Genomic DNA, 19,354 nt, shown 5'->3' with positions numbered 1-19,354 from the left:
AATAAACTTGCCTCCTGCATGAAACAAAAACTGCGTGTTTGTTTTCATCAGACTGGCTTTCTAGACTAATAAAAAGTTGCTATACAAGTCGTGCTTTTAACATAAGTCATTTAAGTTGAATGCTGTGGTCGTGACAATAACTTCTAATTCAGTATTTAAAGAAAAAATCCACGGCAGATTTTTTTTTACATTTTACTAGAATAACGGTGAAATAAAGGGAATAACATATGTTCTGTCTCAAAATATTTCATCCATTAACGTATTTTAGTCAACAGGACACTGAAGACTAGAGCTGATGCAAAAGCTGCAGAACAAGTCCATGAAGAAAATGGGGATTTGGAGGTCCGCCGAAGCTGCAGGCTTTGCCAAAGCCATTACACCACTACAAATCAATCTGTTTTATTTGACAAACTTATACCAAAGTGAGTGAGATTTTTTGTCATCATCTTGCAAAGCTACTAAAATGAGCCTTACTAGCAAGCCTTTGTGCTATGGCATAGTATCAGCTAGCACCTTTCTCCTTCTTTTGACAACAGAAAAAGGTATTACTGTTCCTGGTAGCAAGAGCTAAATGTATTCAGTGGTTAGGCTGAGACTACATATAGGATATGGCCTTGTGATACCTGCTGGGCTCAGGTGCCCTCCACTGCAGAGTCCCACCAGGGTCGCACGGCTCGGAACTTGCAGGATGTTGTTAAGCAACCTCTGCTAACATTCCATTGCTGTTGGTCAGGTAGGGTGTCCTCCTCTGCCTCTGCCTCTGCCTCTGCCTGTGCCAGTATGTCCTGTAATTATTGTTAATACACTGATTTAGGTAACGTGTGGGCCTTTGTCCTTCGCAGCCAAGCTGTTTAACCCGAGTCTTTTGGAAATAGATGCTTGTGGCCGTTTAAGACTTCCAGGTTGGAGAGTGTGTGTGTGTGTGTGTGAGGATGTATTTGGGAAGTGCTTCACGTGTAAAGAGTTTGGGCACAGCCAATGTTTAAATTGGCCCCCGGTGTCTTCATTTTGTGATTGCCAGCTGCAGAGAGATCTTCATACTAGAGCACCTTCTATGTCCGGGCTGGGTGGGTTTATGTGTTGTCTTGTGAACCAAAACACTCACTTTACGGTGTGACTTTCAGGAGATTTAACTTGCCCTCTAAATCGATTTTCTTAGCATCAGAAGCGCCTTCATTTTTCATTAACTTTTCTTGCATGCTTATGAATATTTGTCTAATGCTCGGTTGAGTTGAGATACTGAGGAAAGTTGGATACAGCCAAAGTGACGTAGTCCTAGTGTTTCTGCCTGTCTGTCCATGGCTTAATGACCTTTGTGAAGCCCAAATTGACCTTGTTTTCTGAAAAGTTTGTGAACTGGAACAGGAGCGGGATGGGGTTTTTTCCAGCATATACAGTCATGGGAAATCAACATGAAACTTAAATTACAGTTAAGAGAAGAATAAGCAACCTGTTGTCTGAGGAAGGCTGTGAACTAAACATGACTTAATGCTATCACGCAGAGCAACTTAAGCGCTATTAAAAACCGCTATAATTTCTTTCTGTTACATTACTATGATCTTCAGAATTCTTTTTTCCTACTAAATTAGATTCTTTTTTTTTTTTTTACTGTGTTGAGTGAGAGGGGAAAATAAACCCGAAAACAGTGTCTGCAAATCCTCAATCGCTTGTTCTTAACTCTCTCTCTAAAAAAGTAAACATTTGACCTGATTTTTAAGTAGTGTTAAAAAACTTGGTTAAGCGTCAACGACTCTTACTTTGTGCATACTCTATTAAAATGTCATGCTGATTATGTGTACTGTTTTAACTATTTTTGTTTGTACTTGCCTATCTTTGTTCTTACATGTCAACTTTTTGTCGTAGTACTGCAGAAGCAGTCTTGCAAAAAATGGATGACATGGAGAAGATGCGTAGACGGCGAATGATGGAAGACCTTGGGGTGTTCCACGATGTAGGAGATACTAATCTATTTTACTCTTTTTGTATAAGTAGTGTATTCCACATAGGGAAATTATTTAGTTGCGATTTTAATTTGGCTGAAATAACTTATTCCAAAGAATAGTGTAGTCTACAATAACATTTGGTTTTGCTCTCTAATTATAGTTTAACATCTTACTGTTATGGTCACGCTACAGATACACTCGAAGGGTGGGTGGAGGAAAAATCTTCAGAAGACATGAAAAAGCAGTACTATGCTGAAATACATGTCTTATACTACACTTTCTGAATGGCCTTATGATTTTTGAATGGAGGCTCTTTACAAACAGCTGTTTCAGGGCTTGGGTTTTCACTGCAAATCTTACTAAAAACTGAATTCGTCGATGTCTGATTTATCTGTGTTTGGTTTTGTGCCAGCCTGGCCTGTGAGCTTAAGAAGTCCTCTGTCCCTAGATGAACTGAGGTTAAAATTATATACAGCAATCATATTTCCTCTTAGTTTTGCTCAATAAATTAAGTTCTACTGTCCTTTTGAATGACAGGCACTTCATTTTTTAAACATCTTCATAGCCTGCTTTCACAGGTTTTTGCTTAGATCTAAATTACTTTTTTTTTTTTTTCTTAATGAAACCAGAATTGTCCATAGTACTTTGTACCTCATGTCTCAAATGCCCATATGTGGGTTTTGGGGTTTTTTTTTACCTGCTAGAAATTGCTTTTTCCTGGGTTCTTGGATTATTAACCTGTGATTAATTGATACACTCGGTTTTGTATTTAAGTATTTAACTATCACATGTACAAAACCCTATTTTAGAGCAGAAATTCTTGTTATCAATCCTGGGTGCCAGAATGATGTTCCTGTTCTCCCGTACCTTAATTTAATCTTTTGTGTACATGGAGTGCTTTGATAATGTTACTGTATAGGCACTAAATATGCCCATGTCAGGTTTTCTGCATGTTTGTGACTGATCCTTCTTGTTTCTTTTATTTAGGAGAACCTCGATATGTATGCACAAGGAAAGAAAGAAATCCAAAGAGCTGACAAAGAAATAGCTGATAATCAAGGTGGCATTGTAGGTTAGTTCTGGTTTAAATTTTTTTTACTATGCTCTAGCCAAGAGCCTTGTCTTAAACAATTGAGATGAGCTGAACTACTGAGTATTTTTCTTCTGTTAAAAGAATCTGTGTTGCTATTGACATTACAAGCCATAGTCACGGACTCTAGAGCTGCACTGTAGTGAGCTCAGAACAGGTATTCGGAGGAAAAAAAACCAGTGCTTTTCCAAAATGCCGACAGGATAAAAGGCAACAGATGGCTGTGGACGGGTGGGAATAGAGAGAAACGGACAGTATTCCTCAGAATGAGAAAGAGTGATCTTGCTGCAGCAGGAGCATGACAGTTTTCACGGTTTTGAGCAGCGCAGCAAGAATTTTCAGGCAGGCAGGCAGGCTGCCAGATGAGTATGGAAAGCTCCTCCAGAGTGTGACGATCAGCAGGGGAGAAGATAGTGGTGTTCATTTTTGTGTTTAGCAGGTAGTCGGTGGGAGCTGCTGTCTGGGCCTGTAATTAGGAGCTGTCATCCCGGCACTCAGTGGGAAATAAGATGAGGAATAAGGTGAAATTGTAAAAGGCCATATTAACTTTCTGTTTGAAGTGAGGGGGAAGAACCTCTAAGGTTTTAAGGAGAAGGATAGTTGTGATTAAGGCAGTCAGTCCAACAATCCTTGTAGGAGATTTCTGGATGGAAGAGAATGGGGCGAGACTGTACTTAAGGATAGAAAAGGATGCGGCAGTAGTTGAGCTGATCAGTGTTAGGTTTTGTGACAGACCTCCTCTGCACACTCGCTCAGAGAGACAGCGGCAGGAGGGGGAGCCCGCATAACACCCTGCCGGGCTACTCCCAAGGCCATCAGTCCATCAAAGCCCTATCTGCACAAGCCCGGAGGAGCGCGTGGGTGTGCAATGGCAGACACCCAGATCAAAGCGAGGAGGAACAGCCACCCTGTCTGGGCCTCTCCCAGGGCTGTCCGTCCCATCAGAGCTCTCAGCCCCAGCATCCGGGCGGGAAACCTATCTGGAGGATTCATCGGGGGGCAGCTCTGCATATCACCTTTTGGACTAGGGGGTTACTGCCCAGCAGTGGGGCATTTTGTGGGATGCAGGGGAAAAGCAGTTCACGCAGGACTGAAGGGATCTTAAGGGCAGGAACACGGGAGGCGTTCCGGTGACTTTGTGAGGAACAAGAGTAGGAAAATAGAGGGGCAAGGGGATAAAACGGGCCAGTCACATGTAAATAGTTTGCTGGTCAGTACTGCCTGTGCCCTGCGTCTGGTCACCTGTCTGACCATCAGACTATCAGAACTTGAACGAGAGGGGATTTATGCAATCTCCAGCGCGGGCGTTATCTTGTATGTGTTACACAGCCTGTGTACGACTTAACGACTGGCAACGGAGACCTACAAAAAGGTTCAAGCTAGATGTCCAGGTGTTAATGAGCACTGGGGTGATCTTGTTGCTAATCCCGATCAGGCCAGCGAACAGTCCGTGGCCTGTTTTTAGGCCTGTTGTTCAGCCTGTCATTAGTTCAGACCTAGCCTGTGGCTCCCGGGTGCGTACCTCGGTGACCAGACCTCCTCGTAGAGCAGTGAGAGAACACCTGGAGCCACAGCAGGAGTCCAGCGAGAGGCTGACTTCAAGAAGCCCAGGTAGAGCAAGGCATTACCAAAAAGAAACGACCAAGTGTGCCGAGGACATTTGACTGGTAAGGGAGGACAGCTGACTCATTTGGAGATCTAGTTAGGAGAATATCAAGTCAAGGCTTTAATAAGAGCAGCTTTAATACAAGGTACGGGCAGTCTAGAGGGAGGAACTGTATGGCTTGGTTCAAGTGTGTGGATCTCGAGGTGTTGGGCAGGAGAGACTTGTAGAAAGTAATTAGAAATAGTATGTTGAAAGGGAAATAAGAGTATGGGGCAGTTCATTTGTGGTCAAAGTGATAACTCTGGAATTTTAAATTGGGAAAAAACTAAAATATACTTTTAGAATGAAACGTGTGCCAAGAAGGAGTGAGGAAGGTGTGTTAGTATAAAGAAAGTGAGTGGAACAAGGGGAAGGACTCGAGGAGCAGAAAAGCTCGTGCCTTCGTGACAGGAGTGTTGGAGAACCATGGACTGGGGATAGTAGTGATGCCAAAATAACTTTTCACTTTTCCATGTGCTGTCTACGTTATCTTGTGTGACTTATCTTGCATTCAGAAAGCAGTGTGACATTTTAGGGGGAAGAAATAAAGCTTAGTGCTTTCCAAGGAATCAAGCGTACTTAATTTTAGTGAGCAGGGAGGTGAACAGAGCATGTACATTCCTCACCCGGTGTGTAGCTATTAATGTGAGAGGGTGTTACTAGGAACCTGCTAGGTAATTATACTCTGGGTTTTGCATTCTTACCATCCTTCATGAAAAAAACATGAAGTTACTTTGCAGAAGCTAGTGGCATAAACTGTATGCATTTGACATTATTTTCTGATTGGGGAAGTTCAAACCTGAGACTTGCCCATTATTGCTCACGTAATCTGTGGCAGAGCTAGGGCTTGGAGCTAGCTTACCATGCTTAGTCTTACCACTATAGAATATTAAAAACATTTCCTTGAAACGCTTTCTCAAAATAACAAGAAATGACTTTCTGAAATAGCGGTTTTCATAGGAGCTGCCTCTTAGCTAAGCAAGATGGCAGAATTGGTGTTAGTAAGGCTGATGAGAAGTCACCCAGCAATTTCAGCGAGCACAGAACAGTATCTATATGTACGCTCCTCTGTGTTTTGTAATTTCTGGAACGTCTCTTGCATAAATTGGTCGTAAGGTTTTGCCAGTTTTCAGATCTATCGTCATTAACATGAAGGTAATAGTAAAACCTATAGGCATCTGTGGAGTGCATTTTGAATTTAGTATCATTTGCAACAGTACTTAAACAGTTTAACGTTATGTCAATGTACAGTAGTTTCATCAGAAGAAAATGAAGAGAAAGATGATGGTGAAGACACTCGAAAGCGTTATGACTTTCGACAGAGGAAAACCGTTGAGCGCTATCAGGCTCCATTGGAAAGTAGGTTACATGCACAGTTTCTCTTCAGACCTAATTCCTTGCATAGACGATTTTTTTTAATGAAATATATACCCACTCAACTTCTATTTAAATTTCTTACCTTCATTCTGCAAGTAAATTTTATTAAATGCATGTAGCCTGTGCACGTTATATTCCTTTGCCATTTGGCATACTTGTTGTTGTTTTTCAATAAAAAAAAGGCCTGTGTATCCTTGAAAGAATAGTAATTAAGCAGACTTGATAATCTTACTCTTGTGGCTTTCAGTTCTCCTTAAAACACAAGTGTGTGTTTTTTCCCTTCTACTGTGCACTGATTTAAAAAAAAAAAAAAAAAAATCCCCCCCCCCCAAATCACTTGAAACTTCCCCTGAAATTTTCTACCTCCTCCACTATCCTGCTTTCTCTTAACCTTGTTTGTAACATTATTCTAAATTCTTTGCTTTCAACAGAACCAAGACAACGTAAGAGAGATTTTTCGGGCCGGTCTTCACCTGTCAGACAGAGATACTCATTTAGAAGTGCTCAGTCAGAAGGCTCTTGCTGCAAAAGAGCTAACAGGTTGGTATATGGTTAGTGATAGTTCTTACTTATCAATAGTGCTGTTGCTCACATGACTGAATAATGCTTTCAAGGGTGTTTGGATTGGTGGTAATTACAGATTAATAGTGTGATTATCGCTGTGGTAGTCCGAGGGTATAAAGAAAACAACTATTGAGAGTGTAAACTGTACTTTTTATATTAGCCATTAGGTATTTTAAAATGCAGTATTGGTGGTCACTGATAAGGTAATTCCGGAGGTTGTGCTGAGATTACGTAGCTGCAATTCTTTTGTTCTTGAACCGAAGCCAGAATCTCTCTCTGAAAATCTGAGACTCATCCTGAAGAATACCAATTATGTTCTTAAAACTGAAGATAATTTAGTTAGAGGGAGAACCTGTGTGGAAGTTTTAATGGATTTGTTTTGGTTTTTTTTTTAATCAGTCAAATACTGATTCTGGTTTCTGTCTGAAATCAGCTAATGATTCTGTATGAAACTATCCTTAAACAAGAAAAATGCTAAATGAAATTATAAATTATGAATTACAGTAGTAATGACAAAGAGGTTTTGGATCCTGTAAGCAGTTAGAGCGTGCAGAATGCTGTCTCTTGCTAGATATGAGCACTTTGTTCAGCGTCTTGGAAAGCAGATAGTTATGGAAGGAAAGGTTTTTGAAGCCAAATTTGTAAACAAGTTAAAAAGGTTTATGTTTCACAGAGTGGATATATAATGCTAAGTGAAACTCCATTTATGTGTGTGTGTGAGAGAGAGACTGGACAAAATGAGTAATTTATTTTATGAAATTTCTTTTAAAAATAGTTAAACATTTTACCTTCCTCAGAAAAATTAAATTTTACTGTCACAAGGAAAATCATGTCATATACTTTGAAATCAGATTCAAAAGGAGTACAATGATCTGGAAACTTAATAGATCTCAAAGTAAATTCTGAGACAGAATTCACTTAAGTTTTGATACTATTTAGCGTGTACTTTAATGTTTTACTTGTTTGTTTAAATGTTTGCAGACGGAGACACGCAGTCCACAACACAGATTCCACATCCCCTTCATCCACATCTGATGACGAAGAGCGTTTTGAGAGACATAGGAAGCGCAGCCATAACAGAAATTTAAGAAGGTTAATGAAATTGGAGAATAGGGGAGGGAGAAATCTATTTGGGGGGAGTTTGCATCTGCCTGACTGTGAAGTGTTAGCCACTTTCTCTTGTACAATTTCTAAAAACTATTTTAATAACAATCTAAGAAATAAGTTTTCAGCCCAATGTCTCTCAGACATGTGTGTCTTCTGGCACATGGATCCCAAAGTCCTTGGGAGGGACCAGCAGTAGTGGCCAGCCTTTATAATGTTAATCCACACTGAACTAAGTAGCCCCTTGGGCTGTAAGTCTTTGAATGTAGACGCGAAAAAATCTTTGAAAGATGTCAGTGTGTTTTGAGGAGTTCTTCCGTCACGCAAATCAAGGTCAGGTCACGGTCTCCACATATGGAGTAAGTTGTTTGAAGCTTGCATTCCTCTATATGCTGTGTGGTCTGGCATGGATATTTAGAAGTGCTAAGAGTTATTAAAATAATTAACGCAGTTTAATGTCCGGAGTGACCATTTTCCTTTTTTTACTCACGGACATTAAATGTAAACCAACTTGAACAAATATTTCATTATTTAGGAAGTTTATCTCATTTATAAGGTCTTCTGCATTCACTTGCCATCGTTATAAAAGCAAAAAGCTAGCTGCATCCCAAGTTAGAAAGTGCCTTTCTCTTTCTCCTTAATTCAAATCAGGTGTCTTCCACTAAACTTTCGAAAAGATGAGCTAAAGGGAATTCCCAAGGATCGAATGACAATTGGAGCAAGTCTGGCTGATGTTGATCCAATGCAAATAGATTGTTCAGTAAGTAATTTTAGTTCATTGTGTCCGTGAGATGTTTCCAGTGTTTCTGAAAGCTTTCAATAACGTGCTGTCTACAGCTACCTTGGTTTACAGTTTTCTCTCCAGCAATTTGAAAATTGCCCAGAACATTTCCTTTGTGCTGACATGTACTTTCTGATGGAACCTCATCAAGGTTGCAGCTTTCTTTAACGTATAAAACGTGTTCCGCTGACTTTATTTTTAGGTGCGATTTGATGGTGTGGGTGGTCTTTCTGACCACATTTCAGCTTTAAAAGAGATGGTCGTTTTTCCACTGCTTTACCCAGAAGTCTTTGAGAGATTCAAAATTCAACCTCCAAGGTAACAGATATTGTTTAAAACTATGAATTCTAATTCACCCATTTTCAGGAGAATATTCAACTGAGGTATCAATATGTTTCCACGCTTCAGAATTTTCAGCAATGTTGATGGGGCTTTTTGGCAGTAGTAAAAAGCAATTTCTTAACAATGGAGAGAATCCAGAATATATGTAGGTTCAAAGATGTACCGTGTGGTGAGAGTATACTTTAAAAGTGTCTTGCCTTTAAAAGGTGGGGCTGAGTCATTTTTGGTTTGAGTTCGATGGCCACGTCCGCTTGATTAGTTTATAAGCAAGAAGGAATCATCTACTGGTAGTCAACTGTAATTTGTTGCTTGGAAGTCCAGTTGTCTCTCCCACCAACTGTCTTTTTGTTCAAGTGATCAGGGATACGTTTTAGAATTGACAGGACTTGCAACTAGAACCTTGCCGTGTTTGTCGTGCTTGGGCTAAAGTAAGGATCTGACCACTTTTTACACAGCTAAATTAGTTCTGCGTTATGACATTATTAGAGATTTAATTGTTAGCTTTATATATTCTTGATCAGCGCAGTTCAATTATGGTATAGTGAAATATGACTTTAAATTCTTTGCTTTCGGTAACTTTAAAAGTATTACAAATAATGAAAAGACAATATTCCAGTGGGTTTGCTTCTTTATTCATTGAAATTCTTTTTGAAACAGCAGTGTATTGGCTTTTCTAGTTGATGGCTGTATTTATCTGGAAATGCAGAATACTCTCCCAGGTTTAGACTTCCACCTCATTTATCATCAGCAATGGATGGCCTGGGAGACCAAATCCAGTAACTTCAAGCTTTTTAAGGGAGAATGAAATGCTTTACTAGCAAATCTTGCCTTTTGTGAAAACAAGCATTTACATGCAGCGTATCATAAGTTAGCCAAGTCTCAGATTCTGCGCTCAAGTTTGTTCTGGTTTGGCTCCACTGTGCTGTAACCACCCCTGGTAGTTTGTCAGCAGTTTTGGAAGTGCCCTTCCGGGACACTAGGATCTTTTCTCGAGGTTTGTACGTCTCCATTATCCTCTTTATTTGTTGCGTTTACTGCCTTGTTGAATTGTGTAGGAACACAAAACTTCCATCTCTTTTCACTTTTCTCACACTTCAGCTGTTACCGCGATCTTATACACAAAGTGTTTTGGTGAGGAGAGAAGAGGGGTGTGGTTTAGGGATGAGGACTGTAATAGATACTTTTCCATCATATATGAATCTTTTCTTCTTTTTCTTTCTTTCTTTCTTTCTTTCTTTCTTTCTTTCTTTCTTTTTTTTTTTTTTTAATAATTGCAGAGGCTGTCTATTCTATGGTCCGCCAGGGACTGGAAAGACACTGGTTGCTCGTGCGCTTGCTAACGAATGCAGCCAAGGTGAGAGGAGAATAGCCTTTTTTATGCGAAAAGGTGCCGACTGCCTGAGTAAATGGGCGGGGGAATCTGAACGACAGCTTCGGTTATTATTTGATCAGGTAAGGTTGAAACGTGCTGTGTGTTCTGTCCGAGTGGTAACTGTAATCTTCTGTGGTCAGTATTTTTAAGAACAACTCACTCCTTTTTGGTTTTTGTCAGTTCTTTCCACTGACATGGGTTTGTTAGTGTTTCCTTTTTCAGTGGGTTTTTTACGGGCTTGAAATCTTGAGATGTATTAGGGAAGATTAATAAAACGAGAAAACCTCGCAAAGCAAACCCCTGCTACCCACCTCAGAAAAACCCCACCAAAACCCCCAAAATAACCATCAACAAAAAAACCCCACCAAACCCCAACCAAAACAGCCACAAAAAGGGTTTCAAGAGGCAAGAGATGGATGGTGGCTTTAGATCCGAGGGAAACAGATGCAGGCTGACGGCATAGTCATTTAAATTCCTGATGGAAGCTTGCTTTCAGAACCTGTAATTGAATTAAGTCTCGGCTCTGTTCTCGGCGGTTGCCAAACAGCTGTAAAAACTACTGCTCTGATTTGTTTCCTGTCACCCGGTCTCAGTGGCTTGACACAAGCTGCCGTCTTCTGTTACTCGTGCCCCTCACTCCATTAGCCCAATTAGTAGAGATCCCTGATGCCAGTCTGAAAGATCTAGTTCCAGTGACTTCCCAACCAAAACATTTTTAATGCATTTTCTCTTTAAAATAGTCCCGGTTTACTTATGTCCATATTCCTCTGTTTTCATTCGAGGCCTACCAGATGCGACCTTCAATTATCTTCTTCGATGAGATAGACGGCCTTGCTCCTGTGCGGTCCAGTGAACAAGACCAAATTCATAGGTAGTACATTTTTGGTATCCACATAGAAGCTGCTTGATCTTTGTGAAAAGACCACCACAACCTGTTTAACTTTATGTGATACATTAATTTATCCTGAAAACTAGTAATTCAATGCTACTAAAATTCAGATGATTTTCAAACAATAACTGAAACCAGTTCACTCAGCTTGATATCAGCACAAGGCCTGTGTTAGCTTACTGGTTTTGTTATGTCCTAAATTAAGTCTTTCGCTAATTGGCGTCTCATCAAGAAAAGCTTGTCCTTTTTGAGTGGTCATTGCAGAAGATTGCGTAGAATGTAACAAAATTTACTAAACCAGTGAATGAAAATTATATTTTTTCTGTTAGCTCTATTGTGTCAACTCTTCTGGCCCTTATGGATGGCTTAGAGAGCAGAGGAGAGATTGTGGTCATTGGGGCCACCAACAGGCTGGATTCTATAGATCCTGCTTTACGAAGACCCGGCCGCTTTGATCGAGAGTTCCTCTTCAGCTTGCCAGATAAAGAGGTCAGAACTTAAACACAACCTTAATGCTCATGTGACAAAGTCCCTCTTTATAACAAAACCACGTAACAATGCAGGATTACAGAGCAGTTAAAGTCAAACCCAGTGTTGGACAACTTGGGCAAAAGAGAGACTGTGGGGGGCAGATCCGGTACTGAATATATACCATTAAGAGGATTTCCACAAGTAGTTAGTTCTGTAATTAGTTTTGGTTTCACTGTGACCAGCCAAGAAAATGGGATGCTGCTAGTCACTGAAACATGTAAGAAAGAGTGAATGCCCCAATTAGCTGTAAATTACTGCTATCTCATCTTGAAAATGAAAGAAATGGTGTGCGCACAAGAATTCCTTTTTGCAAACAAAAACTTTTCTCAAGGCTGGTGCTGGAGCGATTGAATTTTTTTCCATTCCCAAATCTGTCCATGTTTGCTGACTGACTTAATCCACTTAGACACTTTCATCCTGAAGTGGTCTTGCTCTCAGTTCTTGGTTTACGAATGGATAGTGGATGTACCTGTGCTGGATCGTTCCCAGGCTGCGTATCCTGGGAGGGAAGTATTTTGGGAGCTGACATTCTTACTGGTAACTTCTTATTGGACAAAGATGCGAGGTACGCTGGACAGGTGTGGGGCTTGGGAAGCTTCTAGTTCAATGGCGATAGCTAAGCAATGAAAAAGTAGGTGTATAGCAACCAAAAAATATGGGGAGGAAGATAGTGTGGAACCCTGGTCTTGTGTGTTTTAATTTGGCTATGGTTGAAGGCTAGTAAAAGTGCACTAAACAGCATCTTTAACAGAAACATTTGTCTCCAGTTTTTATCTCCTTTCAGGAACAGGAGAGGAGGTGCCGTGAAACACATACACTATATGATTCCCTACTGTGGAAGAATTCTAGAAATCTGCCGTAATTAAACTGTGTACCAGGGAATACTTAAATAAAAGATCTTGCTAAGATCGGAGATGAAGATAGGCAACGTTTGACATTTTCTGGATCAGTGACAGTAGTTTGAGTCATAATTATTGTTCGTCTTTGTAGTAATTGTAGCAATTACTCTGCAAAAGCAGAGAGCGTATTAATCGCACTGTAAAATACTTAAAAGTTTAGCAGATAAACCAAGTATTTGTATTAATGTGAGGGTGTGGGGGGTTTTGTGTTGTTTCGGGGATTTTGAAGAGAAAACTCTGGACAAACTAAAATGCGACCATTTTATTTCCAGGCTAGAAAAGAGATTTTCAAGATTCACACACGAGATTGGACCCCAAAGCCATCGGACATGTTTCTTGAAGAGCTAGCTGAAAAATGTGTTGGTAAGTTTGAAAATACAGTGAGTTACTGCATGGGACTGAGTCCGAAGAAGGAATCTGAGCTTGTAGCAGGCAGTACTCGAGCTCTTGCACCTTGCTGCAGAGTGAGGCGGCTGGCACGCCGTGGGAGCAAAGCAAGTTAGATGCTTCTTTTCTTTTAATTTTCTTTCTGTCTCTCAGAACGTTGAATGGGTTTTGGGCATCTTCCCTGGGAGCAAAGTTTTGATTAGGGGGCTGCTTAATAAGCGCAGGATATCAGGCTGCGAGCCACGTAACAAAACTTCTCTGCAGTGCAGTAACTCTTTACGTTCTCTCTTAAACTGTTAATTTTTGGCCGCATACAAAGTCTTTCAGTGTTGCGCTTGGGGAACGGAACCTTGGCCTTGACTTCTGTGTTGCCTGAGACTGATGTAACCTTTGATTCTTGTTTTCTTTGTTAGGGTACTGTGGTGCTGATATTAAATCCTTATGTGCTGAAGCTGCCCTCTGTGCTTTGCGCCGCCGCTATCCTCAGCTATACAAAAGTAGCGAGAAACTGCAGTTAGATGTTGCTTCTATCAAAATAACAGCAAAGGATTTTGTCATGGCAATGCAGAAGACTGTTCCAGCTTCACAGAGGGCTGTGGCTTCACCTGGGCGAGCGCTATCATCTGTTTCAAAACCACTGCTTGAAAACACCTTAGCAAGAATTTTACAAGCCTTGCAGAGAGTATTTCCCCATGCAGAGTTTGCACTACAGAAGGACCAACAGCCAGGTATAACGATAACATTCACTACTTTAAAATTCTGTCAAAGCAAAAAATTCTCATTTGTGCAGTCAACATACACAAACCTCTTGGCCATAATGACAGCAGAATTTCAGAATATGCATGTGCATGCTTTTATTTCAGGAACATGGTGGATAGGTTTTAGTCTGGATTCTAAAGTGAAGTGCTGGATGGGAGCTGTGAATGACTCACAATAGGCCGTAGAGAACTATGCGTTCTCTACTACAGCACCCTGTTTCTGACAGTAGCTAACATCATATTTGTCATTTGTAGAGATGGATCTGAGGTTTAAAGTATGAGGCACCTCTTTCAAAATATTGAAATAGAGGGGAAAAAGGTATTTTTACATGAATGCTTCTAATTCCTGTCTGAAGAATGTCAGGACCACAATGCAAGCAGAAGCGGTTTAAGCTAAATACTGTTTTAGCTATCGTGATTTTTTTTTAGCCATAGTCTCTTAACTTAAATGTTTGTGGATCACACTGTACACTTGTACAGGAGATGAGAATGGTTTAGTAGTGTGTACTTTGGGACTTGGCTTAGCATACGTGAGCTCACACCCCTGACTGCATCAGCCCTGATCAGGTTTACTCTGTCAGTTGGTGAGAGCAAAGAAATTGATAAGCTCACTCCACTCTTGATTAATGGAAATCTGTTAATAGTTAGTTATGCCAATCTCTGGAGACTGTCCTACCAGGATGACTCCCAGTAGAGCCAGGAGATAGGTTAGCATTGGTAAAACAGAGGCAGAAATCCACCAACAAAACAAAAGCAGAGAGGCTAGGGGATTGGTAATTGCATCCCTTCTCTGTTGTCTGCCTTCCATTATCTACTCATTCGGTGATCTGTGAGGAGCCTTACTTAGCAGGTGTGTTGGTCTGTATATTCTGACTCACTAGTCCTACGCAAATGGAAGTTTGTGGCCATCGCACTCGCTTAATTCCCTCGCTTCCAGTGCGGGAACCTGCCCCAGAAAGAAGTGGCCTTGTTGGGTTTTTCAGGTGTCTCGGAACCACCAAAGTTGTTCCTAATCATCTTTCTTCTAAGGAGAAAAAAACCAAACAACCTCCCAAGCACTTAGGACAGCTTTGTAGAGACTTGTGCAGTCTCCTTAGGTCTGTGGTAGGACGAACTCTTCAGAAAATAGCATTCAGTGTGTGCCCTCAAATGAAGAAATAGAAGAAAAGGGATTTCCAGCACTGATTTGAAGCTGTGTTAATGCGAGAGTGAGATATGGAGTATTCAGGAAAGTTAACAAACCTCTCTTGTCTTTCAGACAGTGTAAATCATGTTTTAAGAAATTATGCAGTTGACAGTGATGAGGAATCGCCATCAATCTTTGAAGATAAGCCAACTCATCAAATGCACAGTAGAGAAAAGGAAAAATTCCTCAATTTTAGCAGGTAAATGTTGATATTAAGCTTTTGACATTTTAATGTGGAAGTTGTATAAGCCAACAGTTGAAAAAATAGATTGTTGTCATCACTGTTGGGTCAGTTATTTTTCTCCGTTTCTATCGCTATGCTGTCCAGAAAATGTGACCAGCTGAGTTTGGTTAGGTCTCTAAGATCTTTGACTTCAGCCAGTAAAGGTACAGTGGTATTGTGCTGGAAAAAACAAACGCTCTTCACAAATGTGTTTCATGCTAGGAAAGCAAGATTACTAGGAAATTAATACACAATTCAACGATGAAACAATTAGAATGACTGAATACAATCTTGTACGTATTTGGCGTACTGCTGTAATTTAACTAATCCAATTGCGTACTTCAGATACAGCTCATGTGTTTCAGCGCCCACCTTAATTTTTTCCTAGAAACGTTGTTCTGCTCCTTCCTTCCCGCTATCTCCAGTAACTACGGCCAAATTTCAGCTGAACTTGACAGATGTAGAGATCTCGTAGTTACTTAAACTCAAGACCTACTGAAAATTGGGGTGTACAGATCCAGATTGGTGTGTGTTGAGAGAGAGAGCGAGAGCGAGTTGTATTTCTCCTCCATATCAGGTTACTGACCAGTTGTCGTGTGTGTATTTAGCTGGACAAGTCCCCGTGTGTGATTTAAGAGCCATTACTTAAGCCAGCCAAACGAATAGCAGAGATGCTGGGGATTGGCAGGATTTCTTTGGGGAGCTATGGTACAAGTTTGTAAGAAAATGAGCTTTGATAGTCTTCCTGATCACAGACCAGCTTATTATTTACTGGAACATGGAGAGTATTTACCAAAAAAACGAGGTTAGGAAAAAACCTTTAACATCTGTGTGCCTAGTCATCACTTCATTTTGAAACTTACTATCTTCTAATTGTTCTAGAAATGCTTATTACCAGCCAACATCTTGCAGGCCACGGTTCTTACTAGTTGGAGAGCCAGGATGTGGGCAAGCTTCTCATTTGGCACCTGCGGTAATACATGCCCTGGAAAAGTTTCCAGTTTATACGCTAGACCTACCTGCTTTGTTTGTTACCGCCACATCACCGGAAGAAACATGTGCACGGGTATCTTTTTTTTCTTTTTAATCTCATAGGCTTCATGAACTGTATATAAACTAGTAAAATAAGCAAAATTCATTGTTAATAGAGGTGGCCTGGTTTGAACGTGCTGTTAGGTTTACTTCTGTCCGAAAATGCACGTTTCTTTTTAGATCATATAATCCCGAGTAAGGATGTTGTAGATGGCCGTATTTTCTATTCCAAATTAAGCCGTGAGGAATTTGCTAGCAGCTTGGGAAGCTGGGAGGTGCTGCTAATAAATCCCTCTTTATCGCAAGAAATCCTGCCCATTTCGGTGGGATCCAGAAAGTTGTTTTCATTGCTGCTTACGAGACTCTGCTCCCAGTAGGTGGCTCTGCATCAGCCTGACTGCAGGTCACGCACTTTTTGTAGGCTTTTTTATTAAATATAATGAAAAGGCAATCAAGGTTTTGGGGAAAAGAAGTGTTTCTTTTTTTTACATATGTATGCGTGCGCGCGTGTGTGTATATATATACAGCTTCCACTGCTGTAGTATATGCAGTAAAAGCATTAAAATTCATGGAACACTTACATTTGTACACTGGTATGTTTTTCTTAACTGTGAAAATTAAATATAAGCAGAGGTAGTGCTGTTTTCCTTTTTACTTTTAGGCAGGAAAGCCATTTTGTTGTTTGGCATCACTGTATTAAAATATCTTGACCTTTAGGCAGCAGCATTTGAGAGCTGGACGAGTAAGGACAGACACACTACAGGACTGGATACTCATTTGTCACAGAAGAGGCACAATTCCTTTTTTGTTACGTTACGGTTGCTTCTGCGGTCGTATAGCTACCGTGTCTAGTCACTGCCCAGACACACCACGTGCGCTTCCCATTTTGTGACAGGAACCCCCTGAATCTTAATAATCTGAAAGGGTCCACGGAGAAATTTGTCACGTGAAAGGGCTGTTGCCACTTCCCTCACGCAGTAGGTGCACGCTCTCTTCTGCGATCGAGGTACCATCTGTAGGCAACGGCTTGCGGCCATCCAAAGCGTGTAATCGGGTCTGATGGATCCTTTGGTAATGAGAGGCTGTGCGTGATTTAGCTGTTCAGGCAGGCTGAAGACTGGTCACCTCTTATAAAACATACTTGAAATTTTGAATTGTAACCAGGCTCCTCTTACAGCATCAGCCCCCATCTTTTCACATAGGTCTGTCTGTGTTTGTTCAGACTGTGCTCCAGACTGACTTGGCTATGTGCCCGCTCTGAATTGAAGATGGTGTAGTCGGTCGTGTAGTTGCAGTCGTGTAGTGACTTACCCAGACTAATACATCTTGAAGAAGGGTTAGGCTTGTGTTTTCAGGCACACCACTACACCAGCTAAGTTGTGAGGCGCTTTAGGAGTTCCCTTACACCTGAGTAGTTTTGAAATCAGGTAGAGCTTCAGGTCTGTCTGCGTAGCAATGTCTATATTTGAGTCAAAGTAAACGTTTTACCTTATTGTTACGGAGTTGTTCTTTTGTTGGTTTGGTTTTGTGTTTTGGCTTCACGTACTCCCACTTCGTAAGATAGTTTGACTGATACGTAGTTATTTATTAGCCTATTGCACATGGTTTAGTTTTCTTATCCAAGCTTTCATTTCACCAGTTGATGCGAGAAGCTCAAAGAACAGCGCCGAGTATCATTTATATCCCACATATCCATTTGTGGTGGGAGGCTGTTGGAGCTACGCTGAAAGCTACTTTTACAACACTACTGCAGAACATTCCAGCATTTGCTCCAGTTTTGCTGCTTGCAACATCCGATGTGTGTCACGCAGATCTCCCAACAGAGGTATTTCTGTCGTTACTTTTTTTATTCAATTTCTTGTTCAGCTATAAATCCTTTAAGCATTGGAGTACTTAAGCAAATGCATACTGTTATTACTCAGGCACCCTACCCAGGTCTCTTAAAATTTGCTTAGACAACACAATGCCGAAAGCGTTTGTCTAAAGTGTCTTCTGAGTAAAGAGATTGACTTTGACCCAACTTTTTCCCCCTTCTCACACACTCATGCTTGTTAGACAGATGTATCCATTTACTTCAGACAATAAATCCAGTGACTTCAGGATGGTTAGGTATGTACTTAGTCAAGAATATATGGTGCTTGAAATGGAAATGGGAAAAAAATATTTTTACTGAAAACATTTGTACTGAAATTGAAAGATATTTTTACTGAAAAAGTACGGTGGTCACACTGTAATGATGGAACGGAATTTCATCTTTAAATTCTTTAATAAACATTTCAATTTCTTTGTTCATGTAAGTGAAAGCTTTACAAATGAGAAAGCCGAGTTCCAACTTCGTTTCAGTAACTTGGAAGTGGATTTTTAGTGGTATTCCTTAACAAAATTCAGTAAGAGTACATGCTTAGCTTCCTAGACATCTGAGAGTGTGCATTAAAGGAGGATATTCAAAATGTGAAGATGCTGCCCTGATTATTTTGTCTCAGTTACTGCGGGGGGCTTACCTAGATGTGTTTGTCATCAACTGCTTTGAAAGGGCTTAACTTTCTAGAGGAGTTTTAATACTGTTAATGAAGTCCTTCTAAAATAAGTATTGAAATTCCTTCCATAACTTTTGGTAGTAGAGACTGAAAAACGGAGTAAAACCTGGAAGTATACAGCCTCAGACACCTCACTTAATTTAACAAAAAAAAAAACCCCAAACACCTTACCAAAAAGCCCGCATTTGTCTGCTGAACCCTGCCTGTTCCCTCTCTAGATGCCATAGAGATTGAAACCAGCAAGGCAGGTAAATAGAAAATAAGCAGTCCTGGAGGTGGTGAATGTCCCCACTTGATCAGTGTATCACACGGTCCCTTCATTGAGCTTTAAATCTAGAGGTGTTCCTTAGAGAAGATATTTTAATCTGCCGTGCTAACCTAGGAAAATCTAGAGTTTGAAGGACAAGCAGATAGCTTCTCACAGTTTGTCTTACTCAGGTGATTATTCGGTTTAATTTTGAAAGGTACTCATCTTTTTGGACTAGAGTATGAATTTGTGTGGCCTTATATCTGAAATATCTTTTCTCCTCATGCTTTAGATAAAAGAATTGTTTATTGATGATTATGAAGAAGTTTTCAAAATCCAGTTGCCTAATGAGGAAGAAAGAAGAATGTTTTTTGAGGACTTAATTGTAAATCAAGCTGCTAAAGCTCCTGCATCAAAAAACAGTGCAGGTGAGGCTATTCTACTTAT

General features: G+C 40.5%; 1 protein-coding gene across 1 annotated transcript in view; it reads left to right on the top strand.

Moving 5' to 3' along the window:
• Positions 1–279: 279 nt before the first annotated feature.
• LOC129200934 (ATPase family AAA domain-containing protein 2-like) overlaps positions 280–19,354 on the top strand; it is a gene marked incomplete at its 5' end in the record, with an annotated part of 38,441 nt that continues 19,366 nt past the window's right edge. The window contains 17 exons of the mRNA XM_054812188.1: positions 280–422; positions 1,864–1,951; positions 2,931–2,996; positions 5,947–6,037; positions 6,487–6,595; positions 7,601–7,711; positions 8,375–8,483; positions 8,707–8,822; positions 10,124–10,298; positions 11,001–11,089; positions 11,437–11,596; positions 12,810–12,900; positions 13,338–13,621; positions 14,967–15,067; positions 15,974–16,157; positions 17,763–17,948; positions 19,200–19,335. Coding sequence (XP_054668163.1) covers positions 280–422; positions 1,864–1,951; positions 2,931–2,996; positions 5,947–6,037; positions 6,487–6,595; positions 7,601–7,711; positions 8,375–8,483; positions 8,707–8,822; positions 10,124–10,298; positions 11,001–11,089; positions 11,437–11,596; positions 12,810–12,900; positions 13,338–13,621; positions 14,967–15,067; positions 15,974–16,157; positions 17,763–17,948; positions 19,200–19,335 — 2,239 coding nt within the window. The remainder of the gene's footprint in view (positions 423–1,863; positions 1,952–2,930; positions 2,997–5,946; positions 6,038–6,486; positions 6,596–7,600; positions 7,712–8,374; positions 8,484–8,706; positions 8,823–10,123; positions 10,299–11,000; positions 11,090–11,436; positions 11,597–12,809; positions 12,901–13,337; positions 13,622–14,966; positions 15,068–15,973; positions 16,158–17,762; positions 17,949–19,199; positions 19,336–19,354) is intronic.

Source organism: Grus americana, unplaced genomic scaffold (assembly GCF_028858705.1).
Source record: "Grus americana isolate bGruAme1 unplaced genomic scaffold, bGruAme1.mat scaffold_69, whole genome shotgun sequence".
Classification (NCBI taxonomy): Eukaryota; Metazoa; Chordata; class Aves; order Gruiformes; family Gruidae; genus Grus; species Grus americana.
Note: the sequence above shows the minus strand (reverse complement) of the source record. Positions and strands in the feature narration are given on the sequence as shown.